We start from the raw sequence: 17,112 nt of genomic DNA on the forward strand, positions 1-17,112 counted from the left end.
TAATTTTGTGTTGCTATCATCTGCACAGAATCTGAGAAATAATTTGTATAGATGAGTGAAAAGCGTGCCAACTCTTGACCAGAAAATCTTTCCTACATCCAAATAATATTATCTTACTTTATAGGTAATGTTTCCCAGAGCTGTTTGATGGCTTGTCCTTTCAGTCCCTCCAGAACAAAAAGGTGCAGAGATTTGTCCAGTATATGAAATCCTGTCAGAACATTTAGATTTTTGTTTGCTTTTTCCTTGTTGCTCATTCTGTAACTGCACAGGACTTTTTGAGCAGTTTCTTCAGTGTGAGAGTCCAGTTGGAAAGCTGCCACATTGATCTGTAGAATCTCTGACCTCAGTTTAGTCAGGACCGGAACGTTATTGTAATTGAAGATGTAAACAATACGGCCAAAGGGACAGTGTTCTTCACTTTGGTCAGGGTCAAGAATTAGCGGCCTTGCCACCTCCACCTGAACCTTGAGCTTAGAATTGGCTTCGATGTAGTGACCCATGGGCAGAGAGTTGTCTTGAGATTCATCCTGAATATCTGCTTTCTCAGGTAGCTTTGTTTCCCAATCATTCTTCTCAATGCCCAGCCACTGCCCTCTATGGGAACATCTTATAGGTAAGCTGAGATTCAGACATCTGTTTCCTCTTAGAAGATCCGAAAGATTTAACTTGGCAATGCCGTATGGATCATGCAGTTTATTGTCATGGGTAGCGCGCCTGGTAGTGGCTAAAGCCGTACTGGCTAATTTGTCATCAGTGCCAAAAACGGCTGGACTTATGAATGGCTTTTCAGGTTTTCTGTCACGGTCATGCACCTCAATCTCTATCATCGGACCCCTGAGGGACTCCAGCAGTTCTCCAGCGCTCAGCAGGCCAGTCAGGATGACATAAACATCTCTGAAATAAATATCAGAACTGTGGTGCTGTCCTTTGCTTCTGTGCACTGGCATGTTGTAGAACTTATACTGGCAGTACACAGGCAGACATTTTTGCTGTAAATGTAACAAAAACTATTATCAGATTATTTTTATTATTACCCTTACAATGCCATTTCAAATACTTGAATGTACAGTATATGGCATTACTATAAAATGTCTATACATAATTTAATACTGAGACAAACTTGGTCCCTTATGGTATATACACTGTGAAATGCCTTTTTTCCCCCAAATTAGATGTATTATTTCATTCTTGTGGCTCATTACAAGTAGGGATATTCTATTCATTCTAAGTGCAGATTCTAACTTTTTTTTCCACACCACATTTGTGGTTGTACAGTCATATACAAAAGGATGAATATTCTCAGTCAAATGACATGTTTTGTTTTTTTAACATAATGGAAAAAAACTTAAAATGCCCTATAACTTTTGCACAGGCCACAATTCATGACATATTCTCTTAGACAATCAACAAAACATGTCATTTGACCAGGAGTACCCAAACATTTGTCAACAATTGTAAGTAGAAGAGGAGATTTTTTTATGATTTGAATTTGATGAAAACTTACTGATACATGTCAATCTTTTGCCAAGATTAAAAAAGATCACCTGAAGCTCATTAAAAGGAACGGGAGATGACGGCAAAGAGGAAGCGGAGAGGACAGTGATGACCAGTGGGTTGAGCTCAGCCTTCAACTGTTCAGACATAAGCGGCTGGTCCAGAGCGATGCTGCAGAAACCTTCACAGACACTTCCAGAATGGGCCAGGAAAGAGCCTGTTAGAGACTGGTCACCTGAAACATGGACATCGCAACTGTTAAAGCCATTTGTGTCCATTTTAGAACACATAATAAACCTATAACATACAGCTTAGAGTGTCTTTGCTTTTAAATATCACATGACATATAAAGCAAGACATAAACTCACAAGCGCACTTTACTGCATGGTTCTAAAAGTTCAGGGAACATTATCCCAGTGTATGTCATAAAATCTGTCCTATCAGTGACTTTTTGTTCTGTTTACTTCTTTTGGTAAGATGTCAGACATGTTAGTGTGAACGCTAAGGCAATGGTTCTCAACCTTTTCCACCCCAAGGCCCACCTGGGTTTAACTACAAAGCATAATGGCCCACAGGAAAACTAAGATCTACACTTTTTTTAAGCACAACTTTATTTTTCTTTTCTTAATCGCTCACCCTGAAAACCTGAAAATTAGGTCCTGAGAAAGATCAGATTGGCCATTCTCGTTGTCAGCAGGTTTGCAAAATTTGCAGGTATGTTAAAAAAACATGAAACATGGTTATAGTGTTGTCAAACGGGGAAAAAAAGAAAAAAAGAATAGAAATGTACAAGGTAGATGTGATGGAGCTGCAGTCGATCACGTTTTAACTGAAAATTCTCCACTGGCTTTTCCAAAAGAGTAACTGTTTGGTCTCAAGATGTCTCTAGTTTTTAAGAGTTTTTGTGATTCATTTGAAATAAACCACACTCCATTCACTGTGCTTTTAGATTAGCGTCGTCACAATTAACAATAATGGTAAATCTTACCTGATATCTGCTTCTTTGTCACTGCTTTATCAGTTTGAGTTTAACCACTCAGGTCTGCGAGCCTTGAGTTGAAAATAAACGCATCTCTTCTACAGTTTTTAACAGCAGCTTGTGCTGAGTGTCTGTAAAGAGTCAGTCATTAACATAATTACTATGCTGACTGTATGGTGCCAATGTGCCTCTAGAAGAGAGGCAAAGCCAGCTCAGTTGATGAATTGCCTCGTTTGATCACAGAGCGGGTTTCTAACTGCAGAGGACTGAACAGGGTTCAGTTTAAAGCAGACAGAGACCTATGGGTTTCTGCTGGACCGGTTCAGCTGTTTGCTGCAGACCCAAATACGGGTGGAGTGTTCACACGTGTCTAAACGGTGCGAACTAAAGAAAAGGTGTGATAAGTCCACAGCAAACAAAGCGCCCCTGAAAAACTCCGCCGTCTTTGGCTAGCTGTCTGCATCACATGCCCACGGCTGCATTATCTCAGACTAATGACGTTTAGTTAGCACACTACTGCAACATTTTTATTTGTACGTCTTTATTAATATTTATATTGGTTATCCTGTGAAAATGTTTAATTCTTAGATTTTTAATTATTAAGTTAATAATTTTTCCATATTTGTTTTTATGACTTACAGTGATTTTACCGGCCCAAATTACTGCCACTAGAGGGTGCTTCACAGCCCACAGGTTGAGAAACCCTGCACTAAGGGTTCCAAAACTAAAACGCTACAATGTATCATTTTTTGTGCACTATAACTGAACTATAACTAAGCCAGGTATAAATGCAAGCTTGCTTTACAATTAATACATAAACAAATTACTACTACTCTTAATAATAATAGTCATATTGTATAGCAGTCTCCACCTTGCTCGACCCTGCAGTGAAAGTAGCTTCGTGTGATTCGTCTGGCTCCACTTTATGAGAACATGAGTGAAATATTTCCCAAAAACTAAAGCTTTCATCAGAGACTCCTGCTGTGGCCCGGAGTGATGCACATCAAAAGCGCACACACACATACATACACGCTCTAGCAGGCTCAGGCTGCTCAAGCTAGGCCTGTGGGGCCAGAACAGCAGCCCCCAATACACTCACACACCCTCAGACTGCACATAAACATTCCCCTCACTGACAGGAAACACATGGGAGAGCACAGCAGAGATGAATTCAGCTGATTGGTCTGTTGAGTGTTAAAGGTGTAGCTGCTAATGGTCAAACTTGGCCTATCTTGGATATGAAATAATGAGTGAACATACACTATATGTTACTGTGCAAAACTCAGAGACTACCCGTTATTTAATTTCCAGTCAAAAGAGCCATTAAGTACAAGTTATTAATTGTTCAGGAGGTATTTTGAGGAGATTTGATAACCCAATTGCATTAGGAAGGGGAAAATAAGTTCAAAAAATGATTAGAAGATATAGAAGAGCAAATGGAACTCCCAACAGCTAGATGGTGTTCTCAGAACAATGGACGGGCTACCCCAGAGTCCAGGCCTTAACATTATTTAATGTTTTTGGGATTAGGTGAATTGTGAGCAGCAGAAAATGCAACCAACTTCTAAGACTGAAGTGTGGAAAAATATCCCTGCAGATTTCTTTGAAAAAATGAAAGCCCCCTGAAAAGAATGGAAGCTGTAAAGGCTAAGGTCTCGACATACTAAATACTAATATTTTGTTTTGAGGCTTCCGTGCGATTTTGTGTTAAATAAAGATTTTCTGCTTTTCCCCAACATTGAAAAATGAATTACTTGTACTTAAAGGCTATATTTGACTGGATATTAAATAATTGAGAACGTAGTCCCTGACTTTTGCAGAGTACTGTATGTCCAAATGTATCTTTCAGACAAATCTTTCAAAATCAGCAGTTTTAATAGGGAATCAGTCCCCCTTTTGCTGCAGTAACAGTAAAGAAACAATGGAGCTTCATTACTCCAACTCATCCCAAATGTGTTTTCTGCTTTTCTATGGAGCCTACACAATGTGACACTTGTGTCAGCAGTGGGTCCTGAATTTGCTAATTAGAAGGGCTATCTAGACATTTTTGGGCACAGTGTAGGTTAGATGGCAAATCCTGCACCCCACACGCATTTAATACAGAAAGCAACTGTAGTATGAGTACCTGCAAGTAGATACATGGCACTGAGCTCCACCGAAGCAACACCGTTTTTGCACATCTGTTCTGCTTCTTCTGTATTCTCCTGAGTGGATTTATGAGCAGCGTTCTTATTACACATCACCAAGCTATTGTCTTTCATAGAGCTAGGCATTGTGAGATCTGAGTAACAGAAAAAAACACAGAAAAATCACAAAAAGAACACAGAAAATATCAGGGTGGTTTAAACCCCCTTAAACTGCAGGTTGACTCTTCAGCAATTATTCTACATTCAAAGTATTAAGTTGTAAATAGTTCAGTAACTAATACATAGGTTATATAGGGTTAAACCTTTACTGATTAACCATGAAATGCTTGAAAAAATGATTTATTAAGACAGATATACATACGGATGGTTGTGGTGTCCTTTTGGCTTTCAGTGCAGTGATCTAATGACTCTTTTTGTGCACACTTTAACTCTGCCAAGTCCTTGTCTTGGTACAGCATGGCTCTTTTAAGGCTCATTTGGTTCAGTTGCCCCATCCTGCTTTTCTCTGTATTGGACAAATACAGAACAATTTGCTATGTTTCTTTCAACTGATTTTGTGATAAAGATCACAGGCTTAGTGGACTGGTTCTAAAAGGATGCAAAAGCATGCAGTGCACCCTCAGTTTTAATTACTGCACTCTTAGTTGACCTAACTCCTGTAGAGCAGTGCGGTAGCTTATAGAGAATTGTTAGGTATGTAGGATGGCCCTGGCAGTGTTTGGAAGATGCAATTGGCCTACATAGTACACATGCATCAAAAAAATGTCCCAAACGTTAGTGTGGTTGCTGCATACACTGTGCATTGCATTGCGATTAGCATCTTCTACAATGGCACTTACCAACCCTGCTCTTGGAGGCCCACTGCTCTGCACATTTTTTTTTCCTGTTCACAAACTAAACCTACTAATGAGCTCATTAACAACCACTTATTGAGCTGAAGTTGGTGTGGTGAAGGAAGAAAAGCACTAAAATATACAGGGTTGTGGACCTCTAAGACCTGGGTTGGGAAACACTGGTCTATGGTTAGTACTGGAAGTCTGCTATATTGGGACTTTGCTTCCTCAGATTTGAGTTATTATCTTCTGAACTTGCGTCAGTAAAGCTTTTTTTATTAGAATCGAACTTGTTCTGTGGTGAGTAGTGCTGGCAGCATGCTAGCTAAGCTAATGTTAACCAGTTAACGTTACTTTCCTGGCTATCAGTGCCATTTAACAATTAGAAACCGGTGTTAGATTGAAACTTTGATGTTTATTGGGTGGTGGATGTAAAATAGTGCACTGCTTTCTTTCATTTGGCGTCTGTACGAGTCAACTAAACTTATTTGATAGGAGTTTTCGAGTTGGAAATAATGCAGCAGGATAAGGTGGCACAATACTGACATAAACGTAGATCCAATCAGCGAAGAGCTACATCGTTACATCATCCCACCGAACGGTTCTGTGGCCCCGATTACAGTTAGCTACCCACTGAGCCCAATTTTAAGCGTTCCATGTGAAAAAGCTACTGGAACAATTACCCTCCATGCACAAAACCATTCAGCCCTGCAGTGGAAAAGAGGCCCTAGATATCATGTAGTCATACCATATCATCAATAAAAATGAATGAGTGTGTGCACCCCTATTTACTTCTAATAAACATTTTTTCCCTGTAACTCTGTTATCAGACTAACTAAGACACTGTTGGCTCACTACGTGTGAAATGTGTCTTGATGTTGAGATGCTTGTGAGTAATGAGGGTTGAAAGGGGTGGGGTGAAAATCCTTTCTGTGAAAGCACTTCCCGCCTCTCCACAAAGACCGCCGTACACAATAAATTCAATTTTATAAATGCTGACATGCTTGCTCACCTACAAAGACAAAAATCCAGTTCACCGCTAGTTTGGTTAACCATACACATTTCCATCATACAACTAGCTATAGATCAACGTTATTAAAGAAAAATGCATAGTTTTACTGAGAAAAGGTATTTTACATCTTCAAAAGGAGATCATCTCGAATTAATCGTATTAATTCTTATTAATTAATTCTCATAAAACCCAGGGAACCTATATCCGTGTTTTCTTTCTGAGTAGGTTAATCTTGCTCTTGTGGGACACGATATATGTAAAGTTACAATGTACGTGCTGTATGTGCGCAGGATTAGGCCGATAAACGGGTAAACTGGACAGTACTCATCTTATCATGGGTAGAGCGTAGGTAAACAGTCCTCACCAGGTGATGTGGCTCCTCCCGCCCACACAGCTTTAACAAAATTGTCTTCCCCGGTGGGCTCCTTCTCTCATTCTCTCTCAAGTCGGAGAAACTTACCACGAGAAAACGAACGACGAACTAAAGCTAACTTTGCTAGCTAGCATACCTGGACTAGCAAAACCGTCCATTTATCCGTTCGCTCGGCCAATGAGCTCCCCTTACATTCACTGATAAACACCTGCAGTAAAGTTAATAAGTGTTGTACCTTTTTTTAAGAAGTCGTCATTTTTAAACCGGGTGATGTTTTAGTGAGCCTCGGTACTGTACGTTTTTTCGAAAAACTGTTCTTTTTTGAAAGCACAACATAATACACAACATACATGCTCGCGCTGTTGTGTTTAGTTCCGCCTCAGTGACGTAGCAGGCTGGCAGCCGTGGACTGACGGCTGTCAATCACGCACGCACATCAGAATATTAGGGCCACGCCTAAACAGTTCTCACAAGATTTTTAAGTCATGTTTTACTATATTCTGTCTGTTGTTTTTTTTTTCCAGACTGGATGTTTCATGTAACACTCAATTTTAGTATCATACAAACATTTTTAATAATTTATGCTGTGTTCAGTTAAGACATAGTAAGTCATTATGATGATATACTAAGTCATAATTATTAGATACTTGTGATTATGAGACAGGATCTCATTATTATGACATAGCTCATCATAATTATTAGCTTGCATGTCAATTATGAGACAGAATCTCATTATTATGACATAGCAAGCCATATTTATGAGATTATACACCGATCAGGCATAACATTATGACCACCTCTAAACTCCAGCAGCACTGATGTGTCTGATCCACTCAGACCAGCGCAACACATACTAACACACCACCACTACATCAGTGTTACTGCAGTGCTGAGAATGATCCACCACCCAAATAGTACCTGCTCTGTGAGGGTCCATGGGGGTCCTGAGCACTAAAGAACTGGCTAAAAGGGGGCTAACAAAGTATGCAGAGAAACAGATGGACTACAGTCTGTAATTGTAGAACTACAAAGTGCACCTATATAGTAAGTGGAGCCGATAAAATGGACACTGAGCGTAGAAACAAGGAGGTGGTCATAATGTTATGCCTGATCGGTGTAAGTCATATTTATAACATGCTATGTTGCAATTTTCTGATAATCAGTCAAAATTATGAGCAACTTTCTCATTATTATGACTTACTGAATGGCTATATATTGGTGGAAATGGACTTCCATACACTTGAGCTATGCAATCACATGCTAAAAAATGTTCACTGACTAGTTCAGGTTAACTGGATAATTGCTCTGAGGTTATTGGGGGCTGGATAAGAAATCTTTCCATTACGTTATAACTTTGTTGGGTCAGTGTAGGCTGTTTTCTATGTGCATATATGAAAAAGAAAAGGAAAGTAGCATGTTGAACCTTTGGCTGGAAAGTTGCTCTTTTTCTTGTCTCTTTGATCCACCAACATTCAGAGCCACAGATGAGGGAGCTTTCTCTTCAGCTTCTGCTGTCGAGAGCTTGGGATCATCTGTAGAAGTTTACAAAAGTGAATTAGGTTCAGCTATACAGTTTCATGTGATTTATTTATTTAGTTATTGCTTACTTTTAGCCACTGTTTTATACTGGCCACTTTATTAGAAAGCCTTCCTACGTAGCACCTTGCAGGTGTACAGTTAGAGACTATGGCTTTATCAGAGGTCAGTTTGTGACCACAGAGCTGTTGGCTGGGTTCTTTTCATTACCATACCAGAGTCAGTGCTGTGCTAAGAATGACCCACCGCCTAAATAATATCTTGTCAGCAATGGCTCTGTGGTCAGAAACTGACCAAAGATGAATGTAGTAGAGGCTGGCTGACAAATTGTGCAACAGATTGTGGGCTACAGTCTGTAATTGTACACCAATATAGTGCACCCATGAGGTAGGTGGGCTTCATTAAGATGCCAGAGAGTGGAAATAGGTAGGGATTTGTAATAATGTGGATAGTGAGAGCAAAATGCTAAGAAAATACCGTTCTTTTATACTGTATTGATACCTGTGGCACAGATGAGTTTTGAAGGCTTGTCGTCCACTGAAATGTTTTCTCTCTGGAACTTCATTGATGTTCCGGTTCTTGGATTTTCTTTGTCATACGCAGCTCTCAGCTTACACACCAGGCTTTTAATGCCACCTTGAGAAACATTTGGTGAAATGTTACTTAAGCACCTTCTAGACATTTGTGTAAATGAATGGTTTTAATTAAAGATCAACTTAAGGCAGGGGTCGGCAACATGTGGCTCCGGAGCTGCATGCGGCTCTTTTACTGCCCTGTTGCGGCTCCACAGCAGAATTAGATTTTAGATAAAAGTAAAATAATCCTCCTTTGCGGTAAAATAACACGGTTTTAACAATAAATGGTCTTAAACGCTGGAGTTAATGTTAATTCACCCTTTAACCCTGAAGGTTGACACACAGACTATAGCAACGCAGACAACAATCTTGCATAGCTAGTAGCTAACAAAAAGGCAAATAGAAAAATTTAAGGTGAACTTCAATAATTTGGAGACGAATGGACTTCATGGCATTCATAAGCACTCCAGCTGGTTTCCTGGTACATTTAATCTCCAACAAGAAACTGACAAACACTAAAAAGTGTCATTCGTCAACTTCCTGTTCAAATTTTCCCGTTCCACCTTAAATGGCCCAGCAGTTACATTCTGGCACCTCAGGCAGGCTATTTAAGGTGGATGGGGAAAATTTAAACAAGAAGCCGGTGAATGAGAAGTTGACTTCAGCCTTGTAAAAAGTCAAACGTTTAGAGACATTTTAGAAGAAACTATTCTACTTTTGCAGAAAAGTTTCCTGCTGGAGAGAAGCAGGAAGTATGCGAGAAAGCAGCTATAAGTTAGCTGACCTTAAGCTTAAAGCAGAACAAAGTTGTATTATTTTTTCAACCTATACTAGACATAAAATATTGTGGCTCCCAAGGTGGTTTGACTTTTGTTAAAAGGACAAAATGGGGTTGCCGACCCTTGACTTAAGGGAATGATAAGTATCCTGCTGAATCAGTTGTCAGTTTAGTGGTTTCCTGACATGTGGAATTAAATGTTCTCTGGCTGTTTACATGTGAGGAATGATTACCAAATATTTCAGCTTCGGGGTCCAGGGCAGCATCTGCCAACAAGAAGTTCACATCGGGAAATCAATGCCAATTTCTTGCACAGTTAAATGCAACAACTGGCTGAAGATGACCTAAGATCTATTGAGCATATACAAATGCCACTGAATAATATAGACAAGCTTCTATGATTAGTTTCAAGGAAAAATGAATTAACCAGTCATTCATTTTTCCATGACCATTTTAAAACCACCTTCAAGTCCTTCAAAAAATAATTTTCGCCACTCATTCTGAATGTGCGGAACAAACTTGACAAATTTGCTTATTGACAGATAGGAACAGCACAACGTTTATGATTTTCTCCTCATCTTCCACTGCTATAACTCTGCTACAGACTGTCTGCAGTAATAACACTCCGCATCGCTAAACTGTTGTAGACTGAATAGGCGGTCATCTGTAAAGGTGTTTGATATATATGATGTAAATGTTGTAATGTCACACCCATGATTAATTCAAACTGGCTTTTGCAGCTCAGTTTCTTTACATGGACTGTATGGGCTGTGGAGTAAATGGTACTCTTTAAAATGTAACAGGGTTTATATCGTATCACTCCAAAAACTAGGACAATTTAATTTTACATAATACGAGCCCTCATATTCCACACATACAGTGATACTCCTCCTAAAGCTTGCGGTTGAGCTACAGGGCACTACAGACACACTTAACCTGCAACATAAACACTGCAAGGTTTTGTTTTTTCTCCCACACATTAGCATGTGGAGTGGTGCAGCATTAACTACTGACCAGCTGTTTATTAACATTTAGATCTAACATTTAAAACACACTGAGGAAATCCTGTTTAAAATAGCTGACAGGATATATAATCATTCTTGGACGTCTTTTCTAAATGTGTGTTCATATTTGGAGCTGTAAGCAAACCTGTTTGGTCTTGGTCCTCCGTGCTCCTGTCCAGTCTGAAGGCTTTGGGCCGGTCGTACTTTGCTTTGGTGGACACTCTGTCCTTGGTGTCCCACACCCTGAAAGTGATTTTATGTGACAACATTTTAACAAGCAGCTCTCGGCTCACATTCAGCTTCACAGACTGAGACCATCCCAGCCACAGCTGATCTCCTTCCAGCCACGGCTTCAACACCTGCACAAGCCAGAGGAATATAGTACTATTTTAATAATGGCATAAGGCTATAGCAAGTCATTTTAGCTAAATGCACTTTCACACTTGCATACGCTACTTGTCAAATGTTTGGTGACCCTAGTTTCTCTGAGTTTCCAAAGCAATATTTTTAATTTTTTTTATTGTATTTTTTCAAGGGGAGACATTCAAAAGCATGCAATGACAACATACAATTCCATGCACATGTTAATTTCCAATTATATATATCCTTTCATACACCTTGTGATCTATATCTCTCCATTTTTTTTATTTCTTTAAAAATCTTTTTTTTCCCCTTCTTTTTGACATTCTGTAACACCAAAGCAATATTTGATGTTCACTTTTACATTTTTTAACCCCTTAAAATTCAAGGTTTATTACATATTGAGGCTTATTATTCAGTAACTACAGGAAACTGGCTGAGCTATTCTAGGTTATAGAAGTCTTTCATAAAACTTTAGGGCTGCCAATGGGCCCTCGCCATTTAAGGGGTTAAGTAAGAAAAATAGTAAAGATTTTATTGCCATAATTTTCTATTACAAAGAAATTACTAATACTAATAAGAAACGCTGAGTGCACATAGCTGCTGTCACCTTGCCTTTTTATTTTAATTTTTAATTACATGATGGGAGCAGAAAAGCACACTGAACCCACAACCCCCTGTGTACAGGGCAGCAGTGTTATCCACTGCTCTATCTGACATCTATGAAAAAGTGACTTTTAACTGTCTTTAAACAACGGGTTCCAATTTCATTTTACAATAACAAAAGAGGTAGTGACTTGCATGACAGAGTTAAGGAGATGAAATCTCCACAGGTGGGCCATTCCATGAAAGAAGTACAATTTGAGTCTCTATCCCTTGTTTTAAAGACAGAAATCTCCTTATTAATACTTTTCAAGCCAAAATATATGAATTCAGAGTTCATTATTAACATAGTAATTTCTCTATTATATTTTTCAAATATTTTTAGGAAAGTAAAACTGATGTTAGATAGTCTAAGCTTGATTACAGGGAGCATGGCAGCCTGTTTAGCCTGAAACATTCTAACCCATTACTAGTGTAATGGGGCTATAATTCTTATTGTTATTTCGCACAAATATATAAAAATGGATACTGATGTGGGAAAATCTGTTTTTGGTAGGAGCACTATGTCACTGAAGCAATGAAGGTCAAAAACCATGTGGTTTATTGAACTGAAAAAATTCAAACTAGCATTTGCATTTGGCACCAATCTCAGGGAGTGACTCAGGTTGTGGTACTGCACCAAAAGAGGCACCCAAAAGTGTAGTTTGTGTAATCTGAGCTGACCCTCCAGCTCTGTTCCTGTTTAAGGCTCATCTGAGCCTTGCTGAAACGGTTCTTGAACAACGGTGAAAACACAATCATCATATATGACAACAAAGAGGGCAAACGGCTTAAGCCCCCTCTGGAGTCTATCTGTGCATGTGCCTGGGGATAAACTGTGACATGGTATTAGGACCTTTGGCAGTTGTTTCATAAATATCTTTGAAGAAGCTTACAAATTATCGACAGTAAAATTATAGAATTTCAAAGAATATTATGTAATATTATATACCCGCATGGTACCTGCCAGTGTTGATAATTAAGGTCAAAGAACTATTGTATGTAGTCTTTTTAGTGCTGCATTTTAGAAAGTAATCTACCAATAAGCTCAACAGAGCAGTAGGGCTATTAACTGTTATTCTAGACCTGTTTATCTTTCTGGGTCATTGACATTACACCTCATGCAAAATTCAGTGATGTCGAGTGCCATAACAGCAGCAGTACAGCACGCTACAGTGGCCTTAGTTAATGTAAGTTGCCTGCTGTGCATTTATTCAGAAAGTGAAATGCCAATATCTGTTGCTCTTGTTAATTATTTATTTTGCATGGACTTATTTTTTATTTAAAGTCAGTTTGAGAGCATTTTGTTCAAAAGTAACCATCCATTCAGTGGTAAAGTTCTCTAGATCAGCCCTGGCCAAAGCTTGTCCTGCAGGTCAAAGTTGACTCTTAAGAACATTTAATTTCACTCCTCAGAAAGCTACCTTAACATACCCCATCACTCAAAGAAAGAACAACCTTGTTATATACAATTATATAACTTATTGAATTCATGCTAAGCTAGTCTAATCTCGTAACAATAGCTACGAATTCACGATGAGCATAAATAGGTCATCAACAATAATAATAATCTTTGTTTATATAGTGCTTTTCATAGAATCGAAGCTCAGAGTGCTTTACAGACAGATGATAAAGCTTAGCGGTCATAGAAGACATTATGAATATTAATTTAAATTCATATATGCCCAGTAAGAAGACAACAAGTTTCTCTGCATCGCTCTGAAATAGAAAAGGCTGAACTTTAGCAATATTTCTCAAATAAAAAGCTACTTTAGTGACTGCGTTTACATTTGGGATAAAACAGAGCCCAGAGTCTAACATGACATCCAGGTTTTGTACTTCAGGTTTGGTATATGAAACCAAATGTTGAGAAAGTTGATCTAGCCTCAACTCAAACAGCAAGTCCACTTGATTACCTTTGTCTCATTCTCCATGTAGACCTTTGCAGCCAGGCCAAACATCACCAGATCTACTTTGATTGGTTCACTGGTACCAGGCAATAGACTGTACTCAATATGGTAATAGCTCTGAGGTTTGCGCGCCCCACTGGACAAAACATTCTTCATTTTCTTCTTCCCTTTCTCTACAGTGGTAATTGCATCATCTTTGTCCCCTTGAACGAAGAAAATTACAACATCATCAGATTAGCCGGCTTCCAGACACTGCAAAGATAATTCATGATAATGAGTAAACTACTAGGTCAAGTGCTGGAAGATATGCAGAAATCTTGAATTTAAGTAAAATTACAAATTCTCATGCAATACAACACTGTTAAAAATGAATTCAGCAATTATATGTACACATATGTCCAAAACTATCCAGACACTCCCCAAATAATTATTGAATTCAGCTACTTTAAGGTGCACCTGTTGCTGAAACAGAAAAACAGACAAACACAAAAACAGCCTGCATAAGAATAAAGCATTGCCAATAGAATGGAGCAGCCACACATGAGCCTAAGGTCACCATTTCATGTGCTAATCACTGGCTACAGCACAGGTTCCCAACCCTGGTACTGGAGTACCTCCTGCCCTGTACATTTCCTGCTGTAACACACAAACACACACACACACTTCTACTCAGGAAAGGATTGCTAATGAGCTGATTATTTGGATCAGGTGTGCTGGGAGCAGTGAAACACAAAAATGTGCAGGGCAGAGAGTACTCCGGGACCAAGGATAAGAACGACTGAGCTAGTGGGGTATAAAGCCCTCCAGTATTGGGCTGTGGAGCAGTGGAACTGGAGTGATGGCACTCCATTCAATACCTTTGGAATGAGCTGGAGTGACATTTGTGATCCAGAATTAATCACCCAACATCAACACCTAATCTGTATATACATATATACATTTGTCAGAACAAAACCTCGTATCTCCAAAATGACAACTTTACAGGAGAAGGAAAAAACAAACTTCACTTTTAATGTAAGCTACTTTTAAATGGAACCAGACTTTTTTCCAAGTCATTTTGGGCCATTTCTTTTGGACCATTCATCATGAAATTTACACACAATGTAAAAGGCAACAGACATTTTCGAAATATGTCAAAAGCTGAAAAACGACAAAAATGGAGATACGAGGTTTTGTTCTGACAGCAATGCCAGATACAAATATATATATATATATATATATATATATATATATGTTCCAATTCCAAAAAAGTTGGGACACTGTGTAAAATGTAAATCTTGCCCCGTCCCAGCTTTTTTGGAATTGGGGTTATAAATTTAGACTGTGTATTAGTATATATAAAGTTCTACATGAGTTATATTTTTCATCAAATGGTAAATTGTCCCACTTTCATCTGATATGTGTTTTATGTTCTATTGTGAATAAAATATGGGTTTATGAGATTTGCAAAACACTGCATTCTGTTTTTATTTACAATTATTTACATACTTCAGCCTTTCAGCATCAAAAGTAAGTTACTGAGAGGTTTCTCTAGCAGTAAAATAATTTTTTAAAACAAACAGTTTAAGAAATGACCACAGTAAGTAGGCTCTAAAATAAGCATATATTAAATGTAAGGAAAGTATACAAGCTCAGCATGTTAATAAGTAATAAGGCATAGGACAAAAATATGGATTATACTTATTTCATGTAATATATTCCAGACTGCAGGGACTGGGAGTGAGGGGTATGAATGATATATTTGTAACTGTAACAATGTTTGCATACTACTAAAAAGTGAAGAAAATGTGTTTTCAATTCAATTATATGGGCCCTTTAATTGTGACTAATGCAAATGTTGCCACAGTGAAAGTTACCTATGGGCAGAGCCAGGGCAATGCTGACAGTGCAAGTGACGGTGTAACTGCAGTGACCCGTAGGTGGGCAGGAATCTGGCCCTATGTGCCCATCAATGACCCCTTCTTCACTTTCAGAGCTGTGGCTGGTGCTGATGCCAGTATCATCTCGATCATCCTCTGTGAGCTGGCATCTGAGGAGGACGCACTCTTCATCATCCTCACTTCTCACCAGCTCTGATGAGGTGGCAGATGCAGATGGCTCCATCTGCTTCCATAACACAAATAGTACTTTTGGCAAGTAAATAAACAGGAAAAATTGCAATCATATAGAAAGTAAAGCATAGTAATTGCGTATAACGGTTAGAAACACCTGTAGACAGCTACACAAGGCAAAATGGCACATGTAGTGAGATTTTGTCCCTTACGAGAAAATTCGAGACCAGCAGCTAAAGGAATGTCAACCACAAGATATACTGCCTTACCAAAAGAGCAGAAATAACAGAATAAAGAAGCAAAAGCTTAACTTGTTTACCTCACAGAAACTGATTGTAGTGTTCCTTCCCGCCATTATTTAAAACTCTAACCCTTCTTTGAGCTTCTCTGATCTCGCTGGAAGAACGCAGAGCTCCTTTGTGAGCTGGCCTTCTTTCCAGCCAGCGCGTCTTCGCGTTGTCTAGGCAACCGGGCTCGAGCACGACACAGTGTCAACGTTCCACCAAAGACGATAAAGTTGCGTTGCAGTCATTTGTTTGACGACAAAGCGAACGATTAAGAACATTTATTCTCGCTTTTTCCTTACATCTGTTTGAGTCGCTAACATTCTTGAAAATGACGTTGTAAATATGTGTGTTGGGGTGAAGTATGCCCTCCTAATTTTAGTGAAACTTCCTTGGCCGTGTCCAATAAGCTCTAGTGCGGACTTGTGTTGTAGCGCGCTTAGCTATCAAGGCCTCAAGTTTAACAGAATTCCATTCATGCACATGGAGAAACAGTACACGCGTATCTCAAATCAAGCATAGCATACTAACATACTACACATTTATCCGCAGCAGTGATACTATTCCCCTTCTTACCTAGCAGCATTCAAACAAGTGTGAGCATGTCCAGACTACAACGCCACGGCTAGTCATCTCTAGTACCTCCACATTATGAACTTCTGAGGACAATGAAATGTGACCTTAGTGAAACAATTATGTTCTACCTATTGTTTTATGCCCACACACACCAAAATATCTTGCAGCATTTTTGTTTGTACTATAACTGAAATCACATCAGTTATTAAGGAAACTGACTCTAGTAGAATGTTACAAGAAAAGTAATTTTCAAATTGAACTGAATTGAATTGTATTTAGGAGTTATAAGCAAATGGTTATATTTTTTCAAAAGATTTTAACTTCATTAATTTCTTCTTACCAATACTTAATACTTTCTAACCCATACTTTGTGGTAAAGCTCTCTATTATTTGTCACGTGAATTAAATAAATAAGAATGGTAAGCTGTTTCTTTTAAAGTTTCTTGATATCCTTTTTTTCCTGAAAAAGTAAAAATGTTAATAATGCTGGTAAAAATTAAGTTTGGACGCTAATGATATTGCAGGTTCTCACTGGGGCGACTTCACTGCTTTTTA

General features: G+C 38.7%; 1 protein-coding gene across 1 annotated transcript in view; it reads right to left on the reverse strand.

The window, feature by feature from the left end:
* Window positions 1–7,211, reverse strand: part of cfap92 (cilia and flagella associated protein 92 (putative)) — a 12,320-nt gene extending 5,109 nt beyond the window's left edge. Inside the window, exons 1-5 of the mRNA XM_036560155.1 lie at window positions 7,192–7,211; window positions 4,985–5,128; window positions 4,602–4,757; window positions 1,548–1,732; window positions 118–992 (exon numbers count right to left, since the gene is read on the reverse strand). Of these exons, the coding sequence (XP_036416048.1) occupies window positions 118–992; window positions 1,548–1,732; window positions 4,602–4,757; window positions 4,985–5,117 (1,349 nt within the window). The 5' untranslated portion in view covers window positions 5,118–5,128; window positions 7,192–7,211. The remainder of the gene's footprint in view (window positions 1–117; window positions 993–1,547; window positions 1,733–4,601; window positions 4,758–4,984; window positions 5,129–7,191) is intronic.
* Between the last annotated feature and the right edge of the window lie 9,901 nt (window positions 7,212–17,112).

The sequence above is a fragment of the Colossoma macropomum genome, unplaced genomic scaffold (assembly GCF_904425465.1).
Source record: "Colossoma macropomum unplaced genomic scaffold, Colossoma_macropomum, whole genome shotgun sequence".
Lineage (NCBI taxonomy): Eukaryota > Metazoa > Chordata > Actinopteri > Characiformes > Serrasalmidae > Colossoma > Colossoma macropomum.